The 26,643-nt window shown below is 40.8% G+C and overlaps 1 protein-coding gene across 1 annotated transcript; it reads right to left on the reverse strand.

The window, feature by feature from the left end:
- Positions 1-1,122: 1,122 nt before the first annotated feature.
- Positions 1,123-22,351, reverse strand: slc1a1 (solute carrier family 1 member 1). The gene is made up of 12 exons (XM_061252153.1): positions 22,138-22,351; positions 11,263-11,403; positions 9,544-9,636; positions 8,999-9,113; positions 7,419-7,461; positions 7,202-7,294; positions 6,732-6,916; positions 6,368-6,475; positions 5,431-5,553; positions 4,826-5,020; positions 3,990-4,124; positions 1,123-3,894 (listed from the first exon to the last, which is right to left on the reverse strand). The coding sequence occupies exons 1-12, from the start codon at positions 22,229-22,231 to the stop codon at positions 3,654-3,656; spliced, it is 1,566 nt and encodes a 521-aa protein (XP_061108137.1). The 5' UTR covers positions 22,232-22,351; the 3' UTR covers positions 1,123-3,653.
- Positions 22,352-26,643: the final 4,292 nt, after the last annotated feature.

Raw genomic sequence — 26,643 nt, forward strand, 5'->3', positions numbered from 1 at the left:
TTGCACCTATGCTGTTGTCTCAGAATTATCCATCCTAATCAAAACTACTGAGCCGTTCCCTCTCTCCGGCCAAGAGCAGGTGGCCTGACCTTCAGGTGTCCTCAGGTATTTCGTCTGTGGGTCATTAAAAGGAAATAATGTGTTGGCTGTTCTGCGTAGTTCGCTCAATGATTATCTACTGCACCAATCCCTGCAGAACATTACAGTTTATACCACGGGGAAACTGTGATAGAACGCAACAGCAGGCAGAGATGAGCTTTCTGCTTATGTTGTCACTGTAAGCCAATTTTAGCTCTTTTTCAGCTGAGTTTAAAGAGAAACTCTTTGACGTATTGTGAGGAATACTATGCAGGCAGATGTGGATTCTCTGTGATGCAGAGGGTCTCTGCTGTGGACCACCCTATACTGTGCACAAGGCTTAAAAGTTTGACCGGAATCAAAGCTATCAGATATGTTCCAGATGCTGGAGGTGATGCATTGTGATAATTATTTTGAGGTATATTAGATCATCAAAGGCCTGATGCCTCAGAAGAGGATTATTAATATCCATCCTGCACAGTTTCATTTCACATTTTTAGGGTGACTCAATTCACTCCTGTTCTATGTTTACATACGTGCTGTTTCTGTAGACCACGCTGGTCAGAGATCATGTTGATCGTGGCCAGATACCTTTTACACTTTTAAAAGTGCCACAACATCTCGAGGGGCCACAACCTTGGTTGCATGCAAAAATCCAAAATATTCATTGACTATTAATATATGACTATATATGAATATATGACTATATATATATATATATATATATATATATATATATATATATATATATAATATATGCTATATTTTTCAACCACCAATGGGGGTTTCTTTAATTTAATAAATCGTATATTAGTTTAGATTTAATATGAAATATCCTGGGAACACATTTATAAATACATTTAGAAGCATATTTTTGAGATTAGTGTTATACAAATTTTTTACAATACTGTAGATCTAAAGATTTGAATACATTTGTGTAAATGAAGGATACAATGTATTATGGAACGCTCAAACTTTGTAGCGTCGCTGCAGTTTGAGAATCAAAATATTACAGTATTTCACAATAAACACAATGGAGTGATATATCTTTAGTTTTCTTTATTAATTGGCAGATAAATACACCTATAGGTGTTTCAACATTAACTTACATGGCATATGTATTGTAATTTATTTATATAGTTTATGTGCTTTTGAAGTATACAGAGCAGAAAACATATCAAAAAGCATACGGTTGCACATAAAATTACAATGCTCACTTTATTTTCCCTTTAAAGCAATTATATACATTATGAACAGTTAACTCCTTTCATTGTTATGACAGTGCATTTCTTGTTCAAAAAAATCATTTAGTTAATTTTTTAATTTAGCTCCTATTCGCATTGGGTTGGATGTGGTATCATAAATTGCACATGTAGCCTGGTCGAGTAAGTCTTCGTGGCCTGGTTTTGCAGAAAAAGAAATTAACTGATGAGATAACAGAATGTAAAACTGGGGGTAGAATTTATTGCATTGTCACATTTTATTTTTCATTCTATTGCCAGTTCTGTACACTTCAAATGAATATTTCTAATCTTCAGGAACTTTCTGCAGTACCATAGAGCAATTATAATACAGTGCACAAATTATTTTGGAAGCTAGCCTTAATTTATTGCTTGTCATGTAAGAGACAGGCAATGTCGATGTGACAGTGTTCTTGCAGAAATACATTCACAGTGTGGCATATGGGCCAGTGGAAAGTCAACTAGACCATTCAAGTTATTTCAACTCATATACTTATGTATATGACATGTCATCTACAATGACGGTTGCTGATTTGATGATTCTATCTTATTTTTACTCTATTGTAATGTACAATGTTTTGTTTTGCTACTTCAGTTTTCCATAGACACAATAACTGGTAAAGCATGTTAATGTAGATTCTCTTAAACGTCCCTTATATTAATTCATGCAGTATTTCTTTAAAAAAAATAGAGGACTGGACCCCTTTCACCTGTACATTCAAGTTGGCTCAATCTGTAGATGTATGGTAAGCCGGGAAAGTTTCGGAATAGTGGTTCAACCAGGAGAAAATTAATTCCCAGGTGCGTATGGTCACCTTTCCAAGCATGTGCTAGTTCATATCAAGCTATGCATGGAAAATATCTGCATAATCATCGCACGATATTTCAGATGAATACATCGGTTTTCTGTATGGTTTCATTTTACTCTTCATGGTAACTTTCTTTGAGATCTTAGAGTTGCATAACTCCTTCACAAGCACTACATAGCACCTTCATACACACTACATAGAAATTCATACATGTTCGATCAATAACCACAAAAAGACATATGGTCGTCACTTAGTATGTCAAGATGATATCACTTCCTGTGTCAGCAGGCATACAGTAACACCCAAAATGCTTTATTCGTGGCTTTTGACAAGAATTTGTGAACGTTTATGTGTTACATTCAGGCTTTTAGCAGATGCTTTTATCCAGAACAACCTATACAGCTTATATTTTTACAAACATCCTTTTAAATAGCTGGATATATAGTGTAGCAATTCAAGGTAAGTACCTTGCTTAAGGTTACAATGGCCGCACTAGGGAAACTGACCTCTAGCCTCTGGCTACAAGTCTACTTCCCTATAATGCTACACTGCTGCCCTGTGTACTGCTTCTGAAAGAGTTATAACACCCTTATGAAGGATCATTCATAGAAAGTGTTAACCAGTTCTTTAAGCATACCGTAGTTCGATGTAATGGTGCTTCTCAAGAGATTGACATGGAGGTAACACATATGACTATCAGAAACCAGCTTGCAAAGTGAAAATGGAAAGATTAACGTTTTCCTGCATGCACCCATTCTTGTAAAGTCTGCTCTACAGAAAGGGACTGGGTCTCCAGAACAGTTGAGAATCACTGTTTTTAGTACCCCAAAAGTAAACTTTTAGATGCTCAAAAAAGTATATTTATAATAATATACAGTCTTGTTCATTGTTCATTTATAATATACTTATGTTTTCATTGTTTCTGTCCATGCTCTTTGTTGCAGGAAGTATACACAACACAGTTCAGTGGCAAGGTTCAAGTGAGTCAGTATCTCTTACACGACACAAAGGCAGACAGACGGACAAACAGATATATAGATACCAGACCGCTTCCTATAGTACAGACACGCTTCACGTTAGCAATGAGGGGAAGAGCTGAACACCGCAAGGCACACTCAATAATCCATCAGGCTTTCTAGAACAAAGGTGTGATTTCTACAGCATATGAATAAAAACACACCTTACAGGCCACAGATATTAGAACTTTCCTGCAAATTTAATTTGCTTAATCTCCCATTTCCATACATTATGGAAGCGCTCATGTTGAGAAACACATTTTGACTACTGTACCATCCATTAAACCTGAATTTCCCTCTCTATTTGGCACAAATGCACAGTGGCTTCGTTATAAGAACAGCTATGAAAAATCGCCAGGGGAGAACTAATGGTGGCTATTGCTGGAGTTAGGGTCGAATGCATCTGGCACCTCCTCCCATGTAATGGCACTAATGTTATGGTGGTTTCCTTCATCTCACACGTTTATAGCAGCATGTTGCTGGTTTCTTAGCTTACCGCACGCCAGGAGCTAAAACTGAGACGTCTGTGTAAAGGATATTGCGTCGCTCTTGTCGACCGTGAAGCCCCCGTTGACGTATGACTTTTTCTCGCACTCCTCGTCATCCATGGTGGTCTCCAGGGCGAATGGGTTGACAACGTCTACGTCCGATGTCAGGTCCATCCTCTCCAGCTCCTTCTTGGAGAGCTTCTGCACTATGCCGGCTCCGTAGGCGTCCCCCAACACGTTGATCATGGTGCGGAAACGATCTCTGATGGAATCAGAAGTTGTAGTTTTTAAACATTTTTCCGAGATAAAACTATGAGATGATATTTCAAAAAGTGACCTGAAAAGGAGAGCACTCACAGCAACCAGTCTACAGCAACAATTAGAGTGACGTCATTGGCTGGTAGGCCCACTGCTGTCAGGACGATCACCATGGTTACCAGCCCAGCATTGGGAACACCTGCAGCTCCAATGCTTGCTGCTGTTGCTGTTATACTGCAACCAAAACAAGCGCAATACAGTCTCACACCAAATAATAACCAGCCTAGCCTAGTCCCAGCCACAATGTGTACTTGATAACATGATAATCATTATACAAGGAAATATTATTTTTACACTCCAGGGCATTGTTCCTGACTAAACAGGCTTCCTGCAGTCTTCTGCTATTAATCATTGATAGTAGTACGTTGCCTTTCCTCAAATGTTAGCATTATGTTGGCTATTCCATGCTGTTGCCATCATTTATTTCTTGATGCATTAGTTAATTAAAGTTATTATGGTAGTGTACTCAAGCACTTATAAAGTTTTTTTTTAAATCAGTTGATGTTGGAGCCCTTATCGACAATTTTCATATCACTGGGCATTTATCAAGTAAATGAGCTTCTAACGCAAGGACCAAAGTCAACGTCCGCTTTTTCGGTGTGTTTCATCACGAGTGATTCATTTAAGTCACTGCTTGGCTAAAGAGTCCACACACCTTGTTCTCAAGGCCTTAGCTGGCTGCTGATCGAAAGGAAAACTACATTCACACATTCTCCATTGTGAGTTTGTCACCCCTGCCCGAAAGGATATAGTATTGCATCTCATCTACAATATTTACAGCGCAGATTCAATTATATCCAAGGCTATCTCGGTATGATATAAACCCATACCAAAAGACCGATATGCCCATGCTCTCGGCAACACGGTAGGTGTACCTGATGGTGACTATCTGGCCCACGTCGAGGGTGTAGTCGTTTAACTGCGCAATGAATATAGCTGCCACTGCCTCGTAAAGTGCGGTGCCGTCCATGTTGATGGTGGCTCCCACCGGGAGCACGAAGCGCGTGATCCTCTTGTCGATCCTGTTGTTCTCCTCCGCGCATCTGAATGTCACTGGCAGCGTTGCAGAGCTGGGGGAAAAAATTATGTCACCATGTATAATACAAGTCAGTAGCTTCGCTGGGAAAAAAAAGGGTCTTTCTATGAAAAAGCCGTTATTTCCTTATTACGGCTATCACGTCCCCTGACTTTGAAGAAGGAAGGCATTAAGACTAAACTTAGAATTGTTTCCCCATCACAACGCCTCTGATATCAAAGAACTGAGGCGTTTTGACAGTGAATCATTGGCGTGTTGACGGCCTTCCTATCTGTTCCAGTACAGCGACCTTTCGTGACATCCTATGAGCCGCGTTATTTATACGCTCCCATTTAGTCAAATTGAAGTTTCGGAGCAGTCGCTGTTTATAGAGCGGTGAGCGACTGCGTGGATCCCAATTGTGCAGCTCAGTGAAGTGTCCAGTGTGGAGCAGCGTAGAATTACCTGGACGATATCATGAGGGCGGTCACCAACGCCTGGACCATCCCCCAGGCGAACGTGAAGGGGTTCTTCCTCACAAATGCAAAGTAGATGACTGGGAGGCATACCATCGAGTGGATGGCCAGTCTGAAGAGTAGGGAAGAAAGAATAAAATTCTCTGTGATTTTTAACACTTTAACAGTATTTTGAATGGTGATGGTATGGATGTTCTCCTTTAGCTTGTGTAGAATATTGGATTCCTGTCTAAAACAGAATGTATTGTACTTTAAGTCAAGTCAGAATAAAGGTTTGGCATACAGAGTATATGAGTGAATAAAGTGCCGTGATTTCATTAGATCTTCTGTTTTTACAATGCTGGTAAAGAAAAAGTTTCCATTAATTTCTCATATACGGTAGCTTAATGTGGCAGTATTAACTCTTGGGTATGATCACAGATTGTCTAAATAATAGGTTCTGACACACTGAGTTAATCTAATTTAAACACTTAATCTTGCTAATTTTGCAACTTAAACAGAAGGAATCACACTTGGGTAAATCTGTGATTTTGTGTAGAAGATGACAGATTAAATCCAGTCCTAGCCATATAAGTTGTACATTTGAAACCTGAAAACTTGTGAAACCAATCAAGCGATTTGGAATAACTGCTATATCAGTGACTCGAAACTGTTACCAAGGTTCCACACCTGACTCCACAGTACCTATTGTTGTTCTGCCAGCAGCATCTGACAGTCAGATTTAGGAGCGGCTGAGGAGCTGATGCAGGGTGCAATTACAGCCTCTGCCGGCACGGGCTGCCGTAAATCTCGGGGCGAGCAGGCACCTTTTTTATCTGCGCAGGAACAGGGCCCGGCCTTTGCAGAGGCCGACCGCCACGTGGGCCTCTGATGCCGGCGATAAATCCGCCGCGCTTTTAATTGAGTCGAGCGGTGGCGTAGCTCACCCGCTCAGCACCGTCACCATGTAGAGCCCCAGCTTTCTGAAGATGTCCCAGTCTTCCACCTCAATTATCTTGGCAGCGATTAGGAACAGTATTCCCACTGGCATGTAACTGTAAAAATATCGATAATGATTTTTTGAGGAAACGGCGTTCACGTGCAGACAGTTCACCATGACTGAATAATCATATTAAAGCGCGGATGATGCTGGCTGATATAACCTACTTGTGTGAACATCTAATTACAGCTGCCAGTGAGCCGACAGGTAGCAGTTATTTTTCAGAGCATTTAGTATTCGGCCAAGGAAAACATTCCATTTCAGTCCCGTAGTTCTGAGGAGGAAGACCCTACGGATTCAACAAGGCTTACCACATGATTATCTGCACTATTTTCATGGTGGCTTCATTCAATGCGTCGAAAAACTCCACCAGAATCCGCCCCTTCTCCCCCATCTTTCCAATGACGAGCCCAAACACCAGGCAGAAGACGATGAGGCCCAAAACATTGGTCCCATCGGAGTACAGTCCCACAACCTTGTAATCCACAGTTTTGTTCTGGAAAGAGAGAAATGGGAAAACCAAAGGAAAACTCATTATTCACGTGTGGTTTCCTGGTCACCATGGCAAAAAAAAATCTGAACCTTCCTGCCGGCATCCCTACCAGCAGAGTGAATATCACAAATCAAATAGTTTTTCCACTTTTGACACCCCAGGCAGTATGAATTTAGAGCTGAACAAATATCACAATTAAGGACACAACCAGGAACTTCATTGTTCAGATCTTTGGGTCTACTTTTGTCTCACGAGGAGTGTGTAACCTTTAGAGAGTGCCATACTTACCTCCTGTGGAATGGTTGTCATGACAGCCGTGACCGTCACTGTTGAATTTCCTTCAGATTTGGTGACCTCTATCTCTTTACGCTTCGTCTTGTACTGCGATGGAAATGTTACAGGACAGCTTACATTAGGCCTTCTGACTGCAGCCGGGATATGAGATCTTTTACTGGAGCATCACAGTCAGCATTGGGACCATCGACATCAATGTGAAGGACCTTACCTGCTGAAAACAGGCCTGGACAAGGTTCTCAGGAAACATATTCCTATAAATGATACATGGGATGAAATGAATTACTGCAATACAATGTATACATATATACTCTACTTATCTTTTTATGCATAGAACCCCCTCCACCATAACAATTGGGACATATTGATGTTATATAAATTAAAGTAGCCATGTTTAGTACTTTGTTGCATGTCATTTGCATGCAATGACTGCTAGGCCTATGCAGCATATAGACATCACCAAGTGCTAAGTATCTTCACTGGTGATGTTCTGCTAGACCTGTGATGTAGCTTCTTCACTTCCTGCTTGTTTTGGAGTCTGGGTGCTCTTATATGAAACACAAATTGGATTCATATCAGGTGAATGACTGTTGCTTTAGCAGTATGTTTTGGATCATTGGGCCTCATGCAAGAATCACTCGTGCGACTTCTTCCTTTAGGACAGTTGTCTGAAGTTAGTTGCTATTGTTAAATCCCACGAGGCACACTTGTATGAGCCCTTCGTATGAAAAAAAAAAATTCTCATCATTGTCTTACTGCAGGATTAAGTGTTGCTCATTTGAGGCATTTGATTGATAAGCAGATAAGATGCTTCTGTACACAACATACTTCATTCTTCTGCTGCTATCAACAGTTACATTATCAATGAAGACAAGTGAACCAGTATCTGTGGCAGTCGAACTGTGCCCAAACCATAACACCCCCGCCATCATGTTTCACTACTACTTCGACTACTAAACTCTCTTCCACTACCAGTCCCTTTGCGATTACTGAGCTCAACAGTGCTTTCTTTCTTCTGAATGATGACAGTTTGTTTTGGCAAGCTTATTGTTTGGCCTATGTCTCTGTCTGGTTCTTTATTATTTCTCAGCCTGGCTTTCTTGACTTTCATTGGTCCTTCTGTTGACAAATGTCAATAACAGAGTCCAAAGGCAATCAAAAGCCTAGAATCAAGACTAGATACTAACAGCTCTCTTATACCTGCATTCAGGAATGATTTCAAATACTAATCAGAAACACCTGTAAAACCATTTGTCCCAAATGTTATGGCACACTGTAATGGGAGACAATGTATAAAAAATGCTGTAATTTCTACATAGTGAAACCAAAATTTGATAACAAATCTAAAATTGTGGAGTACAGAGCCAAATCAAGAAAAAAATATATATAATTGGTATAGGTAGTGCTGGCTCTGGATAAGGCTGCCAAATGACTAGAATGTAGTTTAATGTAATGTAGTGCTTCAATGTGCTTAATGGTAATTAAGGCAACAATAAAATAATATTACAATATAATTTATATTTCTTGGTGAGTAACTGCACCAGAAAAGTTAATGCTTCTAAATGTATTTTGCTTGCGTATTGCAACATTGGTATTATACAGCTATACAGAACTTTGATGGATTTAATTCCGATTGTCATTATTTAACATGCATAAATACAAGTATAACCACTGAACATAGAGCATTGTCACTTTATCTGCCAGACACGGAGTGTGATTTCAAGTAAATTTCAATGGTGTGCACCATTCTCTTCGGTAAGAGAGTGTAAGAGTTAATTGTGATTTGGTCACCTCACAAGATCCAACATGGCGTCCACCGTGCTGACGTCGGGTGTGGACCCAGTCCTGTCGATGCTGTCAGCACTTTGAGAAACCCCGGGCTTGATAGTCATTACCAAAGCAATGCCTGGAAAGGAATCAATGTGTGTCTTTTTTTGCATGTATATTTCTGCACCCAGACACGTGTTGCGATTATAAAGGCTACATCCGGCATGCTATACTTGCCACATTTGGCCAGGTCACAAGAATATATGTAATATAAGATCTAATCTAATCTAATTTAATCTCATCTAATATAATATAGGGCAATGTAGTCTGATTAAAAGATCCTTTTATATATTAATGTGAATCAGTGAAATAGATGACAACATTTTTAGAAAAATTACCAAATTAAAACCCACCATTGTGAAATGATTTAGAATACCACGAACGTAGTTGTGAAATGATTTATACTTTACAATATTTACAGCACAGATTCAATTACAGTCTGTCATTGCGCTTGTCTTTTATTGTTTAGAAGAGTGAGAATTTGTGCGAGAGGTTGTAACATGACTCACCCAGAATGACAGCGATGACAGTGGTGGATAAGTAATAAATGACGGCACGTAGGCCGATCCGTCCAGATATCTCTGAGTCCAGAGCGGCCACACCTGCACAAGCACGAAGACGCGTCAAAGCTGAGGCACTCAAAACCACTTCCTTTCTGTCCTGCCCAAAGTCTGGGTTTCAATGTAACCAGGACTCATTCCAGAGTGTTAAAATAACACGCAGCATGAATGAATCGCACTGGTCACAAGTCATGGTCATTACTAGTACATCAAAAGGATGTACTCCATATGTCTACTAAAGTACTAAACTGAAACCATCCTCTGATAATCCATTTCCAAAGTTTGTTTGTTATTGAAAGGAGAAATTCTGTGCCATCCTTTCAGTAGCACCCACTGGGGCTGCATATTTCATGTGTCTTAATTTAATATGAAATAACAAATTTTGGGGGGTCATCCTGAAAAGCCAGTACTCCACACTCCACACTGAATCTGTATAATGCCATCTGTGACTGGAGGTTTCACAGTGCAATGCAGAATTGACTTTCGCACTGCCCAAGTATTTAAGAGTTTCAGTCAGCTGGCATGAAGACGGCCTCTCCTTGCAACCATCAAACCTAGTTCATAGCCCGCGAGTGTGCCTGTTGCCGTGAACTTCGCATGAAGTGTGTTCATCTGACTTGTGCCTACATGAGCCCAACTTGCAACCTGAGGTCTTTAAGGAAGTTGGGGCTGACCCTGTCACCTGCTTAGGAAGAGACCGCGTGCTTGTCTGTGTGCTCCTGGATCAGTAGTAGGGTTGGAGCAATGAGTGCTGTTGACATTTTAATAGCCATTGAGACATAAAGGGAAATAGGTTGTTTACTTCACACCAGTGGCTGCCGAACCTGTCAGAAAATTCTGGCCCCAAAAGAAAGGAAATATTCATCAAGTAATTCAACGCACACGACACAGCTGTCACGGACACCTAGCAGGAAGAGGGTTGTGCATTTGGCTGCCCGCACAACAAAGATGGGCTATAAATGTGGGGTTTCCTTGGTAACTAGAAACACGTCTGTGTTGCGCTCTTGGATGGCACTACAAAAAAGGCATTTAAGGAGCCGCTGAGTGTGTCCGGTAATTATTCTAATAAGGGCAGTGCGGGCCTTATTCATATTCACCACCCCGCCGTCTTATCCATATTTCTCCTTCCTGACAGCACTCGTCCCTCTGCTCTTAAAGCTCAGTGTTCAGTAAATCTTATTTGTGCATTTTGTCAGTGTCGCCTTCGTGCAGCCGAGCATAATTCTTGCCAGCAGGAGGCAGAGCACAGTCTCAAGGCTGTTCCGTTTATGAGGAACATTCTCTGCTGTGGGTACAGGCAGTCCTTGCATTCCTCCTATTCTACTCCTCTGTCTCATTCGGACAGATTGATACTGCCGCAGATTTATGGAGGTCTCCTTGCCGCAAATATCCTCCAATCCTCACAGCAATATTGTGGATGCTGAGCAATTCTAAAATATGCAAATATATTCATGAAAGATCCGTTAGCCTCCAATCTGCAACATTAAAAATGTAAAACTTTCCACTCTGTGGCTCGGTTCATTTTTAGCGCCCCAGCATTTCACATTGTTTGTGCCACTACTTGGCTTTGATGGCGTTATTAAACTGAAGGTGCATTAATGGCTCGCTGTAGCAATGGCCTTTTCCGTGGAGTTGCTTTACGGAAGGGCAGGGCTGACTCGCAGTTACCTGTTATCATGCTGGATATGATGAGGGGCAGGATGACCAGCTTCAACATCCTCATCAGGAGCTCTCCTGGAAAGCCAAAGTAGTACTTGTGGAGCTGGGAGAGGGAGGCATATTCCCGGACCAGCACCCCCAGGCCAATCCCTGCGGAACAGGAAGGAGCTCAAAGTGAGAAGGCCTGCTGTGTACATGAATGCCACCTCACAGGGAATGCTCGCAATGTCTGTCAATGTCCATCCGAGTGAAGGATTTACAGCACAGCAAAACATTTTTGTCATCAAGGATGATCCGCATCAACACCGTATGTATATCATGAAGGGCGATTCACATAAAAAACTGGCTGTATATCACAAAGAGTGACCCGCAGTGAAAATACACGTCTATTATCATCACATCATCTTGTCATCGCATCGTCTTTTCAGTCTCGCTGAGATAGCGTTCATAGTCTGTGCCCACCACAGATCACGCAGATTCAGCACAGATGGAAATCCAATGGCTTCTTCTATGACATCTCATTTTAGGCAGCTCTTGAGTTTATAAAAAAAATTTTTTTTAATTTGAAACCGTCAATGCTCAACCATTTAAACCCTTTATTTATCACTCAGACTGGAAAAAAACCCCCCCAAAAAAACGACTTCAATCAGGACACCTCACGTATTTAGATTTTTATGTATTAAGTATTTCGGTTTCCTGCTGAATGGATCTGCCTTAGGCACTTCTGTGCACCCACCAGCCTGCACTCCCTATTAAACAGCGAGCACGATACATCTCCCCTGCAAAACGGGAGAAGTCCCCACCCCCTCCCAGTACCCAGAAGCAGATCCAAACAACAGGTGGACAATTCCGTAAGCTGCAGCAACATAACATGCAAAGAGCGCACTGGAGAGGTCTGTCAGCTTAAAACAAGCACTCCGTCAGTGATGCGTGCATGTGATTGGTTGAGTATGAGAACATGTAGTGGTGCGTGTAGATGATTGGATGAGTTTGAGAGCGTGTAGTGCTCTGTGTATGTGATTGGTTGAGTATGAGAACATGTAGTGGTGCGTGTAGATGATTGGATGAGTTTGAGAGCATGTAGTGATCTGTGTATGTGATTGGTTGAGTGTGAGGACATGTGGTTGCTGAGGCCAACCAGTGGTCAGCTGCTGCAGTAAGAGATTCCTGACTGAACTTGCTCTGTGCAATATACGTGCCAGAGCACAGCATATAACGCAACACAACACAGTACACATGTACACAAAAGACATCTTTACATTACATTATTGGCATTTGGCAGACGCTCTTATCCAGAGCGACGTACAACAAAGTGCATACCCATCACACATCTGGACAAATCTGGACATCTGGACAAACACACACAAGAATATGAATATAATCATAGTAATGCACTTTCACTAGCAGGGGATGTTAAAGCAGCTGGCTTGGCCTTGATGGATTCATTGTGTTTGTGTGTGTCTTCACTCCTGGGCGTCCAAGGGCATGTCTCAAATTGATGATTCACTTTTGAGTGCTGAATCTCTTGGTTAATTACTAACATGCATTGCAGACACCCAGTACCATTAGGTCACAGCCATAGCCGTTTGCGTGATGGACAACTTACGATATAAAGGCTGACTGACATGAATTACATTGAGGTTTCCATTTCTTTCCACAACCTTACTGAAACTGCTCATTGTAAACTTTGATTTCAAGGTGCTTAATGGTGCGCAGTATGTAATTTTGTTACAGACAATGTAGATTTATCTCTGCGGAGTGAGTGTGGGAGGGGTGACTTTGGATAGATGGCGTAAACTTGGTTGCGAAATACAAGGAGCCTCTTGAAGGCAAGAGGAAAGCATTTCATTCGTCACCACAGGGCTGTAAGAAATGAAAACAATAAGGTTAAAGGCTGTGCCAATGACACGAAAGAGGACAAACTTTACTGGCCCGTTAAAATCAAGATGGCCAAATAAAGGTCATTGTATGTGATGATGTGCAAAATAAGCATTTATAAAATGATTTGGAAGAACAATGACTGCCAAGGACAAGTTAATAAATGATCACTTCCTTCAAAGTGAAGGACATTCCTCTGAAATATGGCAATGCAATAATTGTTACACCGCAATCTGTGAAAATACCTTTGTGGCTACGTGGTAAAATACACACAGAACACCAAAAGGTTATTGACCTATTCAGTGTTTTTTTTTAATAGTTCCTGGTACTTTTGATGTACTCTTACGCAATTTCTGCAAATACTATCTGTTAATATACTGTGGCTAGGGCAATCCAAAAACCATGCCTACTGGTTAAGTAGGCACACTTAGACTACGTTACACAGTGTACAGGTCACTCAGGGAAACATTACATTACATTAATGGCACTTGGCAGACGCTCTTATCCAGAGTGATGTACAGTTGATTAGACTAAACCGGAGACTATCCTCCCCTGGAGCAATGCAGGGTTAAGGGCCTTGCTCAAGGGGCAAACGGCAGTGCGGATCTTATTGTGGCTACACTGGGGATCGAACCACCAACCTTGCGGGTCCCAGTCATCTACCTTAACTACTACACTACAGGCCACCATAATGTGGAATGAGTCGACCCTGCTTGAGTGTGTACGGACTGAGGAGAGCACACATCAGGGGAGAGGCCCGGCAGAAACAGGCCAGGGGATCAGAGAGCGGATGGGCTCAGAGATGACTGTAGGAGCGCTCTGTCATTCCACGGATCATTGTCAAGGCTTGGGTAATGAAAATGGGACAGGGTCTACGTTGTGCTATAGGAAAGGCAGGAAACAGGGCAAAATCCTGGCATTGACCTTGGCCATTACCCGCTGACGTCTTCACCTCTCGTAACTATTGGAAGCAACGTGAAAAATACAATGTTTGGTTGTTACCGTGGAAACCCGAAAATGTTATAATCCAAGAGGGGTGTCTATTCCAGCCTGCGTGCTTGGCTGAGTTTTACTAACCCATAAACACTGTTTACATGACACTGTCCTCGGGTCATCGCTGATATGCGCATGTCATATATTTGTTATCAACCATTACAGTCCACTGTAAACTTTCACAAGAGCAGCAAAAAAAGATCAACTGATAACTGTTTACAGAATCCTGCTCTGATATACAACAGGTGACAACAGCTTCCCAGCAGATGGACATCCTGCTGGCTTGGTTTTGATGGCTGTTAAAGTCAGATGTTGTTTGGCTTTTTTTGGTTCTCCTCACAGAGGCATTATCTGACATTGGAAATTTGATGCGTATCATGTTATATACTGGAGTGTACCCTTGTGCCCAAATACAGAGAAGATCAGGGGAACATGTGCCAAATAAATCCAGAGTTTGCCGCTCATGTCTGCAGTCATTTGATTACCTTTGAAAGTGACAAACCAGCCTAAGTACTAAAAGACTAGAATACTCTCTTGCATGTCTCCTCAAGATACCTGAGGTGTTGAATAGCATACACTGGTAATCAAGAACAGGACATCTATGTGTGTATGATTTACCTGCTGGAAATAACGCTGTTCTATGCTGCAAATCTGTTATGTTCATACAAATGATTGGGTAACACTTTATTTGATGGCTCCTTATACGTGCTATATAACTCAGTCATAAGAACAACATAGCATGTTCATAAACACTACTATATGGATTCATAAGAAGTTATTCATAACCAGATATAGGCATATGGTGTGTTATGGCAACATTGAAACAGCCAGTGATATTACCATGACATACCAAGTGAACTGACACAAGATTCTTATGTTGGTTATTGGCATAAGCACTTATGAATTATTATGTTGTGTTATATACAGTGGCAAGAAAAAGTATGTGAACCCTTTGGAATTACTTGGTTTACTTGCATTAATTGGTCATAAAATGTGATCTGATCTACATCTAAGTCCCAAGTATAGACAAACTCAATGTGCTTTACCTAATACCACACAAACAATTATAATATTGGACACATCCATTAAACATTCACAGTGCTAGTGGAAAAAGTAAGTGAACCCTTATGCTAATGATTTCAACAAAAGCTCATAAGAGTCATGGTGTCCATGGCAGGACACCAGGGAGGAAGCCGCTGCTTTCCAAAAAAAACATCACTGCACGCCTGAAGTTTGCCAAAGAGTACCTTGACACTCCACAAAGCTACTGGGAAAATGTTTTGTGGACTGATGAAACCAAGGTTGAATTGTTCAGGAAGAACATGCAGCGCTACGTATGGCGTAAACTTGGTTGCGAAATACAAGGAGCCTCTTGAAGGCAAGAGGAAAGCATTTCATTCGTCACCACAGGGCTGTAAGAAATGAAAACAATAAGGTTAAAGGCTGTGCCAATGACACGAAAGAGGACAAACTTTACTGGCCCGTTAAAATCAAGATGGCCAAATAAAGGTCATTGTATGTGATGATGTGCAAAATAAGCATTTATAAAATGATTTGGAAGAACAATGACTGCCAAGGACAAGCAGGACAAAGACCCTAAACATCAAAGTAAATCTACTACAGAATGGCTTCAAAAAAAGAAAATCCGCCTTTTGGAGTGGCCCAGTCAGAGTCCCGACCTGAATCCAATAGAGATGCTGTGGAATGACCTCAAGAGAGCTGTTCACACCAGACATCCTGAGAATATGGCTGAGCTGAAGCAGTTCTGTAAGGAAGAATGGTCCAAAATTCCTCCTGAACGTTGTGCAGGTCTGATCAGCAGCTACCGGAAACGCTTGTTGGAGGTTATTGCTGCCAAAGGAGGGTTGACTAGTTATTAAATCCAAGGGTTCACTTTTCCACCAGCACTGTGAATGTTCAATGGATGTGTCCAATAAAGACATGAAATATTATAATTGTTTGTGTGGTATTAGGTTAAGCACATTGAGTTTGTCTATACTTGGGACTTAGATGTAGATCAGATCACATTTTATGACCAATTAATGCAGAAAACCAAATAATTCCAAAGGGTTCACATAATTTTTCTTGCCACTGTAACTATGTATTAGTTACAGTGTTACCCATTTTGGTAATACTTGGAGTATAAAACAATTCTACTCTTAAAAAGTAAATTATTCAGTTTGTTGGCCAAAATTTGTGATAAACAATGCCTGAAATTATAAAAGTGGCCTTTTTTAATCCCACAAAAATATTACCTCTGCTGGTTTCATGTCAGATGGTGTCATTAGCAATATGTGATCTTGACTAACTATGAGCAGTTGGCTTTTGTCTTAGAAAAGCAAGATTGTTTGAAGGATTTCTGAACTGTTTAGGTAACCATAGCAGGTTTGTTTGCTAATGTACGATAATGTTTTGTCATTCAAGAACTGGTAGTAAAAAAAACATTGCATATCCTTTTCCTGAAGTCCCAGATCAATAACCAATCAATGGCTAATAATGCAAAAATGACATAATTCAGCATTTGGTTTGAGATTAGGCTGAGCTAGAATATTCAGAACGGCTGAAATATCAATAGCGTAGAACAGAACAGTAGCCTGTGGGCTTCTGTCACCAGATTGTAGATTGGAGGACTGAATGCAGCTGATTAAGTTGTTGCAAACAGCTCGCACGCCGAATCTCCCAGAAGAGTCACTAGTGAGTGATGAGACAGGGATTATTTGCAGACTGGAGCCCTCCTCCCTGGCCTAGACTATGGACCATCTTGTGCTTTCCGTTCTTGTGTTCCTGTGTTTGCTATATTTGTCCACACCTTTTTAAAGGATAAAGAAAACAAACACTAGGCAGCGACAACAAGGGGGAGGGGGGGGGGATTGCTTTCTGCTAAAACTAAGTGTCATCTCAGTTGTGCAAATGTTGCCTCGTGTTTAGCATGAGAGAGAGAGAGAGAGAGAGAGAGAGAGAGAGAGAGAGAGAGAGAGAGAGAGAGAGAGAGAGAGAGAGAGAGAGAGACGGGCTCTTCTAAAATGGTGACAAGAGTGCTAGCTGTCCAAATATATGAGCTTTACTTCATTCTGTCAGTCTGGTCCCAGATATACCCAGAGCAATAAAGCCTTTTTGACAGTCATATTTTATCTCAGAGTCAACAAATAACAAATTTAGGTCAATAAATCAAAAATAAATGCATGATTTAATATCTCGTCTCATTCTGCTGGATCAATAATCAGACTAACTGCAATCCTGCCAATATTTGTAATTCTTATATAATTGCTATTCCCAATACAATATTGTGCATTGAGAACTTGTTCACTGAGAGCTTGCTTTTCCTCACAGGCATTCAGCTTGTTGTGGCTTTTGGCTATGCACTGATGGTGCTGTTTATCAACTGGCTTTAAAATGTTCTAGCAGAGTAATTATTCATCAAACATTCAGTGGCAGTAAAAACTTGTAAAAAAAAAAAAAAAAAAGAGTGCCTTAAATCAAGCTCTCGCTGGCTTACCTAAATGATCTGATTTGCATACTTCAAACTGTTCTGTCTGCAATAAAATATGTAGCAGTGTGGACAAATCTTGACGATTTTGTGAACCAGTCCACTGATGAAAATGAGTAAATTATGGGTTCGAACAGACTATAAGATTCCATACCTATGTGGATAGACCATCACCTGCAGTTTGACTGAATCAAAAGACAACAGCAACTGACTTGTTTGACTCATCTGGTTAGATTCCAACGAACCCAAAAGCAAATTAAAGCAAATGACCATATAGGACCATTTCTATGCGGGCACTGATGAATATTAAATTTGCATTCATCATTTGCATTGGCTGCACTGGACTACTATGCGGCACTAGCCTTACCCCTCTGGTGATCTAGCCTTTGGGTTTTGGGTGGTCCTCGAAGGTACTGCCGTGGGTCCCTGACCAGCTGGCGTGTGCACAGATAGAATCCCTCCAACCCCCTCCCCTCCCTAAACTGGTTCATGATCATAATCTCAACCTCACCCACCACCCGGTCCGTGATGACTGACTAGTGAACACCCACTCCCATCTTTAGAAAACCTTTTTATGATGGGGGCTATGAACGACTTTGAGTCTGGGTGGGGATTCTTGGATCAGGAAAGACTAAAAACCCCGGATCTAGCCAATCAAAGTATATACAGTATCTGAGTATCATATCTGCCTAGAGCTGGCCTCTAGGTTCTCTTGAACTTAAAGTGATAACCTGCTGTAAAAAGCTGCTTCACTCTAGATAATATATAAATTAACTGCCATTGTATTAGAATAATGGATCCTGTTACACTCCATATGTGTTATCTAGAAGGATTCAGCAAAACACATATGAATATCTTTTCATTATTTTTTCTTTGGGTATGTGGAATAGGAATATGCATATATTCTCTATGTATATGCATATGTACATGCATGTATAATAGTCTGTATTATTATCTAATGCACGATGATTGTCTTTTACCATTGTGTGAATCTCCTTTAACCCTTAAGAGAAGGTTTCCTGTTTTTTTCAAAATTCTAAAACTCTAGAAACTCTAGAGCTCCATTGCTTCCAATGACCAGTGGTGAGTGTTACATCAGCATGAGAATGTTCAGTTAAAAACATTACAACGTTCACTTAAGAACATTACAATGTTCAGTTAAGAACATTACAATGTTCACTTAAGAACATTACAACGTTCACTGAAGAACATTACAATGTTCAGTTAAGAACATTACAACGTTCAGTTAAGAACATTACAACGTTCACTTAAGAACATTACAATGTTCAGTTAAGAACATTACAACGATCAGTTAAGAACATTACAATGTTCAGTTAAGAACATTACAACGTTCAGTTAAGAACATTACAACGTTCACTTAAGAACATTACAATGTTCAGTTAAGAACATTACAATGTTCAGTTAAGAACATTACAACGATCAGTTAAGAACATTACAACAATCAGTTAAGAACATTACAACGTTCACTTAAGAACATTACAATGTTCAGTTAAGAACATTACAATGTTCAGTTAAGAACATTACAACGATCAGTTAAGAACATTACAACGATCAGTTAAGAACATTACAACAATCAGTTAAGAACATTACAATGTTCAGTTAAGAGCAGTGTAATCACAGTCGTGTGGTAGCAGGCTTACGGAGAAGTTTCAATTCTAGCCACGCCGCTGCCATTACACGCCTTTCAAACTTTAAAGCAAGATTATAAACAATGAATATGTTTTATGCTATATAAACGACAAAGCTCTCTATTAATAGTTCTGGCATATAGTCATTATGGTCAAAACCACCTTAGCACATAATGGGCTGTTAGGTGAAGCAGTTATTTTACCCTTGTGGAAAAAATATTGGTGTGAAAGGCCAGCATTAATATGCATATCACTAAAGAAGAACCAGATGTTTATTTAAAATGTGCACCTACAGAAATACTGGAGGGGTGGAGAAAATAAATCACAGTTTAATTATCATTCATATCAGCTTTTAGAAAATATTTTATATAATAATAATACAAATAAAAATAAAATAAAATAAAATAATAATAATAATAATAATAATAATAATGATGATGATGATGATGATGATGATGATGATAATGATGATGATGAATATTATTATTATTATTATTATTATGCACAATATGTATATGCACTGAAAGCATGCTGGATAGTTATTTATTTATTTATTTATTTATTTATTTATCATCTTTATTATAAGTGGTCAGGCAAGATCATTTGTCACCCACTGAAAAAATAAACCTGTTCATCTGCAAACTGGGTAAACAAAGCTTGAGATTAGTTTGCTTGCCAACAATATATTATTCATTGAATTATTCAAATAAGATGAATAAGGCAAACACATCTAATTGTCTCAAACTTCTTTCCTTTGAGGCAGAATAAAAATAATGAACATTATTGTTTTTTGCATTTGAAAGGTAAAAAAAAAACGATGTTAATTGGATATTAGCAGTTAATTGACTTTTGGAATAATGCCATAACTTGAATATTAATATATAACCAGAGATATTGTCTATACTTGACCATAAGAAATTGGTATCTTATCTAGCAGCTATTCCAGATTTTTTCTTAGCCATTTGTCATTGAAAAAGCACTTTCATTTAGAAATGGAATTACAAAAATGTCCCACTCATCTATTTCTCCTGAAAGTCAGGCAACCATATCAGATAGGCAAGTCAGCATATTTGTGTTAAAATTCACTTGCCATTCTTTATCATTATAAAACATAAAATAGCCATTACCAGGACATGGAAACCCATTCAGAACACCACTACTGGAGAGGACACATTTATCTTAACTAAGGCAAAACTTTCAACTAATATGCTTATTCTGCATTTACATTTGAATGGAATTGTGATTTTGATGGTCTTGGTATTCTGGAAAACAGTGTATTTGGATCTGATCTCTTAACCACTGTCAGTGGCTTGTTAGATCAAATCCAATTTTATATCCTTCATTAATGTGCTGAAATTACCGTCACAGCAACCCATTTATATATACATACATGGGCAAAATACTGTTTTTCAAGAATAGCGTATACTACCATTGGTGCTATACTGTATAACTGATAATGGTATGAAAGATTCAATATTGAAACAGTGCAGGTCCAGAAGTAATTAAGCTGTGCATGCTCATGACTGACTAGAGACAACTTCATTTTACTTGAGCACCAGTCTGGTCAGCAGCAAAGCCCCAGCTGTGATGGAAACAGTGGGCTTAATGGAGCAGCCCACCCCAGTAAACGCTGGATAAAGTCTGGCTCAGCAGTGCCCTGCGTTGTGAGTGATTTACACCGTACCCACGTTTACCAGCCTCGCACTGAAGCCGAATATCATTATTAGCAGGTCCTGTCCTTCCCATCTGCTCTTCCCACAGCACAAAGTGAACACTCTCTTTAATATAGACTTTGACCTACACACACACACACACACACACACACCGCGTGGCCATTCAGCAAGATGCTCTCACAGCATGTAGACACAACCAGATATCAAATATTAATCAACATATTATTCAAATGCTCTCGGATCTTTATCTGTAAGCACCCGGAAAAAAAAAAGTCCATTAAATTTCAAGGTTATCACACGTTTCTTCAGGGGCTTGACTCCTGCTCGTTACTCTTTGAAACAGAAGGCAGATAGAAGACATATCGCTATTCGTCATTACCCTACATTACATTACATTAACAACGCTGACAGGTGATTGAGGTCCAAACTTTTTTTTTTTCGTTAGCCAAACCGAATAAGCTGCAGAGCGCAGACCGAGCCCCTGAGCGGGAATGGCACTGTGAGGCACACCACGGCGCTGGACACGAGGCTGGGGCGTCCGGGGTTATTAATCGCTGCATGCCCTGCCTCGCGTGCTGCTCGGCATGCGGCGTCTGTGCTGATGCGTTACGGCGCGCTGTCACACCGCCGGTTACAAACAACCCGGGGGGTTTGACGGCGCTAATGCGGCCGACCTCAGCCGTGAGACGGAGTGGCCGGGGGGGGGGGGGTGAAGGCGCTGAAGTTGTGTAGTCTGCCGCGCACCTAGCGTGTGCAGCAGCAGCAGTGCCGGGAACACCGAGGGAACATCCTCACGGAGGACCCAGCTCTGACACACGCACCCACGCTATAGGACAGCATGGCTGTGTCCCCCAGACTGGTTGAACACCTCCCCCCCCCCCCCTCCTCCTCACACACACTCTGGTTATTCCAGACAACCCCCCCCCCCCCCCCCCAGCAGTCCCTGGGCAAGGGTGCAGAGAACAGCAAGACAGACAATCGCTCCAGCCTGTTGTCTACGTGCTGGACCGCAGTGAGGAACAGCAGTGGAAGAATGGAATAGACAGACAGAGAGAGAGAGAGAGAGAGACAGAAAGAGTGTACACGTGAGAGAGAAAGAATGAAAAGACAGGAAATATACGGAGGCAGCCGACCGTAATATGCAACAGCAAACAGACAATGTCCCCTTTCTCATGCCCCACACGTCGCAGACAAAAGGGCTCACCTAGCAGCACTGACACAATGGTGGCAATCAGGAGCCAGTTCCTCTTCAGGCAGCTCTTGAAGTCAAAGGCTTTCCTGGCTTTCTTCACCATCATGCTCACAGCAGGCTCCCTGCCCTCACAATAAAGGAGAAACAAACGCAACCCCTCAGTGACTGCTTGCACCGACGCACGGAAGATTGAGCGGGAGGCGATGTAATCCTGCGCGTTGCTGCTATGGAGATACAGCGAGAGTGAGCGAGAGAGCGAGAGAGGGGGGAGAGAGGGAGGGAGAGAGAGAGAGAGTTAAAGAGGGAGGGAGAGAGAGGGGGAGAGGGAGGGATAGAGAGAGAGTTAAAGAGGGAGGGAGAGAGAGGGGGAGAGGGAGGGATAGAGAGATAACAAGGGAGGAAGTATGTGTCTGAGAGAGCGAGAAAGAGAGGGAATGAGGGAGAGAAGGAGAGATGCAGCTGCTGATTGCACTGCTCTGCCTCTGTTCTCTTCTGTTGATGTGTGTGTTTGTGTGTGTGTGCATATGTGCGTGTGTTTGTGAAAGAGGCAGCCATGCATACACTTTATATCCCCAGCTTCACCTCATGTATAACAGCTCATGCCTCCTAACCTCCAGATCTGCCCCCCCACACACACACTCAGAGTTCACCATCACCACAGCACTCTGCCCAACATTTTTATTACAGTAGACTATTCCCACATCTTAAAGTTAGTCTCCACTATATTATAATAATGTTTGTCAAACATCCACTCTGCCCACTTATGGCTGAGTCATCGATGTCTCAAATAATTATTGCGTTCATATTTACATCATACAAAAACATAATAAACATAATAAAACTGCAAAACATAATAAACATAATAAAACCACAAAACTGCAATGCCAGATTGTTAAAAAGACTCTCCGCTAGTGAAAACAGCAGTTTAGATGCTTATCAGCCTCTTATTTGCAAAACAGCAGGCTCTCCCATGCCACCCCAGCAGTTTACAACCCTGATCTCATAACAGACTCAGACAATAAAAGACATATTCTAACAATCATTGATGCCATTTCTCTACATCAAAAAATCATGTTCTAATATAAGAACAAAAACAAAATAACAATTCATAAGTTGCATGAATAAACACATCGTTTTTTTTTTCTTGGCTTATTTTTATTCTATGTCTGGCCGACATATTTCTAGTTTGTAAATTATTTGATACAGACATACTTATGGAACCAAATATCCCACATGGTTATGAACCTATGACTGTTTTCTGACTAACGTTAAAGTTTATTTCGTAATCCATTCAGCCATTTTGAGAAAACAATGATTATACCTAAGCAAATGCCTTCTTGAACTATTTGAACTACTAACGTAAAACATGACACGCTTCTTGTACAGGGTTTACTGCCCCTTCCGATAAGGTATAATGTGTCATATTCAGGTGGTGGACAGTATAGGAGTATCGTTGTGTTTGCATAGCAGAATTAATATACAGACGTGCGTAATTACAGGATTTGAACTTGGATGATTTGAATGTAAACCTGTAATTGTACTGGCTAGCGGGGCTTTCTACAAATGTTAGAAAGTGTTAGGTTGAGTAATCCTTTTAGGAGAGCTTTTTGAACACGTTGGAGAGGTTTATAAAAATATATTTTCATATACAAAACATACGAAGGTTAATTTTCTTTACATTTAGTATTTATTTTAAATCAGTTTTACTCGGAAAATACATTTTTCTGATCATTCATGTGTCTGGACAAAAAGATATGGAGATTGTGTTGTATTTGGAGAGATTTGGGGATGCTTGAGGACATCTGGGTGCAGTTGTGGAAATTTGATGCCTGTCGATATCTTTACCATATTTTGTACACCAATTGGCATCAAGTTTTTGCGCAATAACAACTTTTTTTAATGTGTATTTTAGTGTAACTTTTGTTTACACTGTATATACATGCTCTGACATACATTTGTCCTGAATGGTACAAGCTTATTCTTTACTTTACATCTTCAACCATGTGTGTGCAGTCAATTGTTTTTTAGATATTGACACTTTTAATGTTTTACTGTGTTGTTTGTAATTTATTTATTTGTAGTACATATTATTTATATGCTTAATGTCAACCGAAAAAAAGCAGCATTTTTTCATGAAAAACGGATTATTAAAATCAATGTTTCATATTTAGCCATTACGTAACTGAATGGGGTCATGTGTTAGTCATGTGTCAGTTTTTCTTTAACTCATATTTCCCTCATGTCTAATGAAATTTTTGGAGTTTTTTCCATTTATTGGACTTTTACTTCTCCTTGTGCCTTTATCTCAACTAGCGTACAGTATGTTCCCAGCAACCGGGAGAGAGCCCAACAAAGGTTATATAGTTACAGTTCACGAGACATTCCGCATCCATAAATAATGTTCACAGTCAAGGGTTGGCACTAAGATCTGTCAAAGTGAAGAACAAAAAAATGCTGGTCTACAGTTTATTTAATATGTATATATTATTAACCCTTTTTGGCATGTCCAATCTCACACAAAATTGGAATGTCCAATTCACAAGCTAAGTCCCTATACAACTCCAGCTGCTGGCTTGGGAGAGGTTTTTTATTTCAAATATTTTCTATACAGGGCAGCCCTAAAGCAGGCAGCGACAACTAGACTGTGATCAATGTGTGTGTGCATGTGTGTGTGTGCATGCATGTGCAGTGCAGTCCTTTTTGTACATATCCCAACTTTAGGAGACCAAAAGTAATTGGACAAATTAACATAATAAGTCTGAGACCCATAGACACCTCAAGATGCTGGGTATCGACCATGCCCAGTCCCTGTTTGTTTTGGGGGATTTTTGCCTTTAGTCTTGTCTTCATGAAGTCAAACTCATGTTCAGTTCAATGCATGTTGGGTGATTGACTTGCTAAAAAAACAGCTTTGTGCTCAACCACTAAATAAGAGTAGATTGGGGCATTAGTCCAATTAATTATAATTATAATTAAGTAAAAATTGAATAATATATATATACCTATGCTTTTATAGAACCCCCTGGGTTTCGATCGGACCCAAGTTAAGAACCACTGTTCTAGGAGATAGAAGTAGAACTCCAAATCTTTTCTTTGAGCAAGAAAACATCAGCACATTCCATTGCAGAAGTCCATCCATTCATTATCCTAACCCGCTTATCCTGAACAGGGTCGCAGGGGGCTGGAGCCTATCCCAGCATACATTGGGCGAAAGGCAGGAATACACCCTGGACCGGTCACCAGTCCATCACAGGGCACACACACCATTCACTCACACACTCATACCTACAGGCAATTTAGACTCTCCAATCAGCCTAACCTGCATGTCTTTGGACTGTGGTAGGAAACCGGAGTACCCGGAGGAAACCCATGCAGACATGGGGAGAACATGTAAACTCCACACAGAGAGGCCCCAGCCGACGGGGATTCGAACCCAGGACCTCCTTGCTGTGAGGCGGCAGTGCTAACCACTGCACCATCCGTGCCGCCCATTGCAGAAGTATTTTATTAAAAAGCCTGACTGAAAAGAAGAAAAGAAAAGGAAAATGAGGAGAAACATAAGGGATTGGAATGAGCCCAGCCCAGTGTGTTCTCGCTTTATTAGTAGAGGATACAAGGCAACATGGATCAGGGCAGTAGTCTGGCAGTTGGAGGGTTGCCGGTTCGATCCCCCGCCCGGGCTGTGTTGAAGTGTCCCTGGGCAAGACACCTAACCCCCAAATGCTCCTGACGAGCTGGTTGGTGCCTTGCATGGCAACCAATTGCAGTCGGTGTGTGAGTGTATGTATGAATAGGTGAATGAGAAGCATCAATTGTACAGCACTTTGGATAAAGGCGCTATATAAATGACAACCATTTAACCATTTAAGGCAACTAAATCAAATATGGAGTTCCAAGTGCCATCATTGTCGTGTAGTTCAGCCAGTTAACAAGGATCCCAGTCCAGTCTCATCTGGAACTGGAGTCTCTATCTGCTCCTCAATGAATAATTTTCATGCTCTGCATTCCCCTGTCTTGGCTATTTTGTGTTTCTTGTCCCTGCTCTCTTTCCGTAGTCTTGTCATCTTGTGTTTTGATCCGCTGTTCCCAGGCTTTGCCTGTGCTTTCACTTTTGGATTACGTTCTGTACCTTTGCCTGTTGTGATTGCCTTCCTGTGTACACATTTTTGCCGGTCACCCTGACCTGTTCTGGATTATCCCTGCTGTGTCCGGAAGCCCCATATGAGGGCCTTTGCCTGTATCATTGACCATGAGCCCGCTTACCTCGGATATTCCAGTCTGCCTGTATTTCACCATTGCCTGCCTGACCGGCCAACTGTTTAATAAAGACTCTCATTCAGTCTACTTCCTGCTTGCTATTGGTTCATCAGTGCTGAAGCCTGACAAATAATTAATGTGTAATTATACCACACATCATTCTACTATCAATATCTGTGACTAAATATGGAATAAATATACTTCACACACTATAACATTAGAACTGGAACTGGGGGCTGAGCATAACTGCTACAAAGTTTT

Source organism: Conger conger, chromosome 8 (genome assembly GCF_963514075.1).
Source record: "Conger conger chromosome 8, fConCon1.1, whole genome shotgun sequence".
Classification (NCBI taxonomy): Eukaryota; Metazoa; Chordata; class Actinopteri; order Anguilliformes; family Congridae; genus Conger; species Conger conger.

Coding starts and splice junctions, on each gene's coding strand:
- slc1a1 (XM_061252153.1), bottom strand. CDS start 22,231: ATGATGGTGAAGAAAGCCAGGAAAGCCTTTGACTTCAAGAGCTGCCTG. Junction 11,404..22,137: donor CATTGTGTCAGTGCTGCTAG/GTGAGCCCTTTT, acceptor CCTGTTCCGCAG/GGATTGGCCTGGGGGTGCTG. Junction 6,917..7,201: donor TGACAACCATTCCACAGGAG/GTAAGTATGGCA, acceptor CTCTCTTTCCAG/AACAAAACTGTGGATTACAA.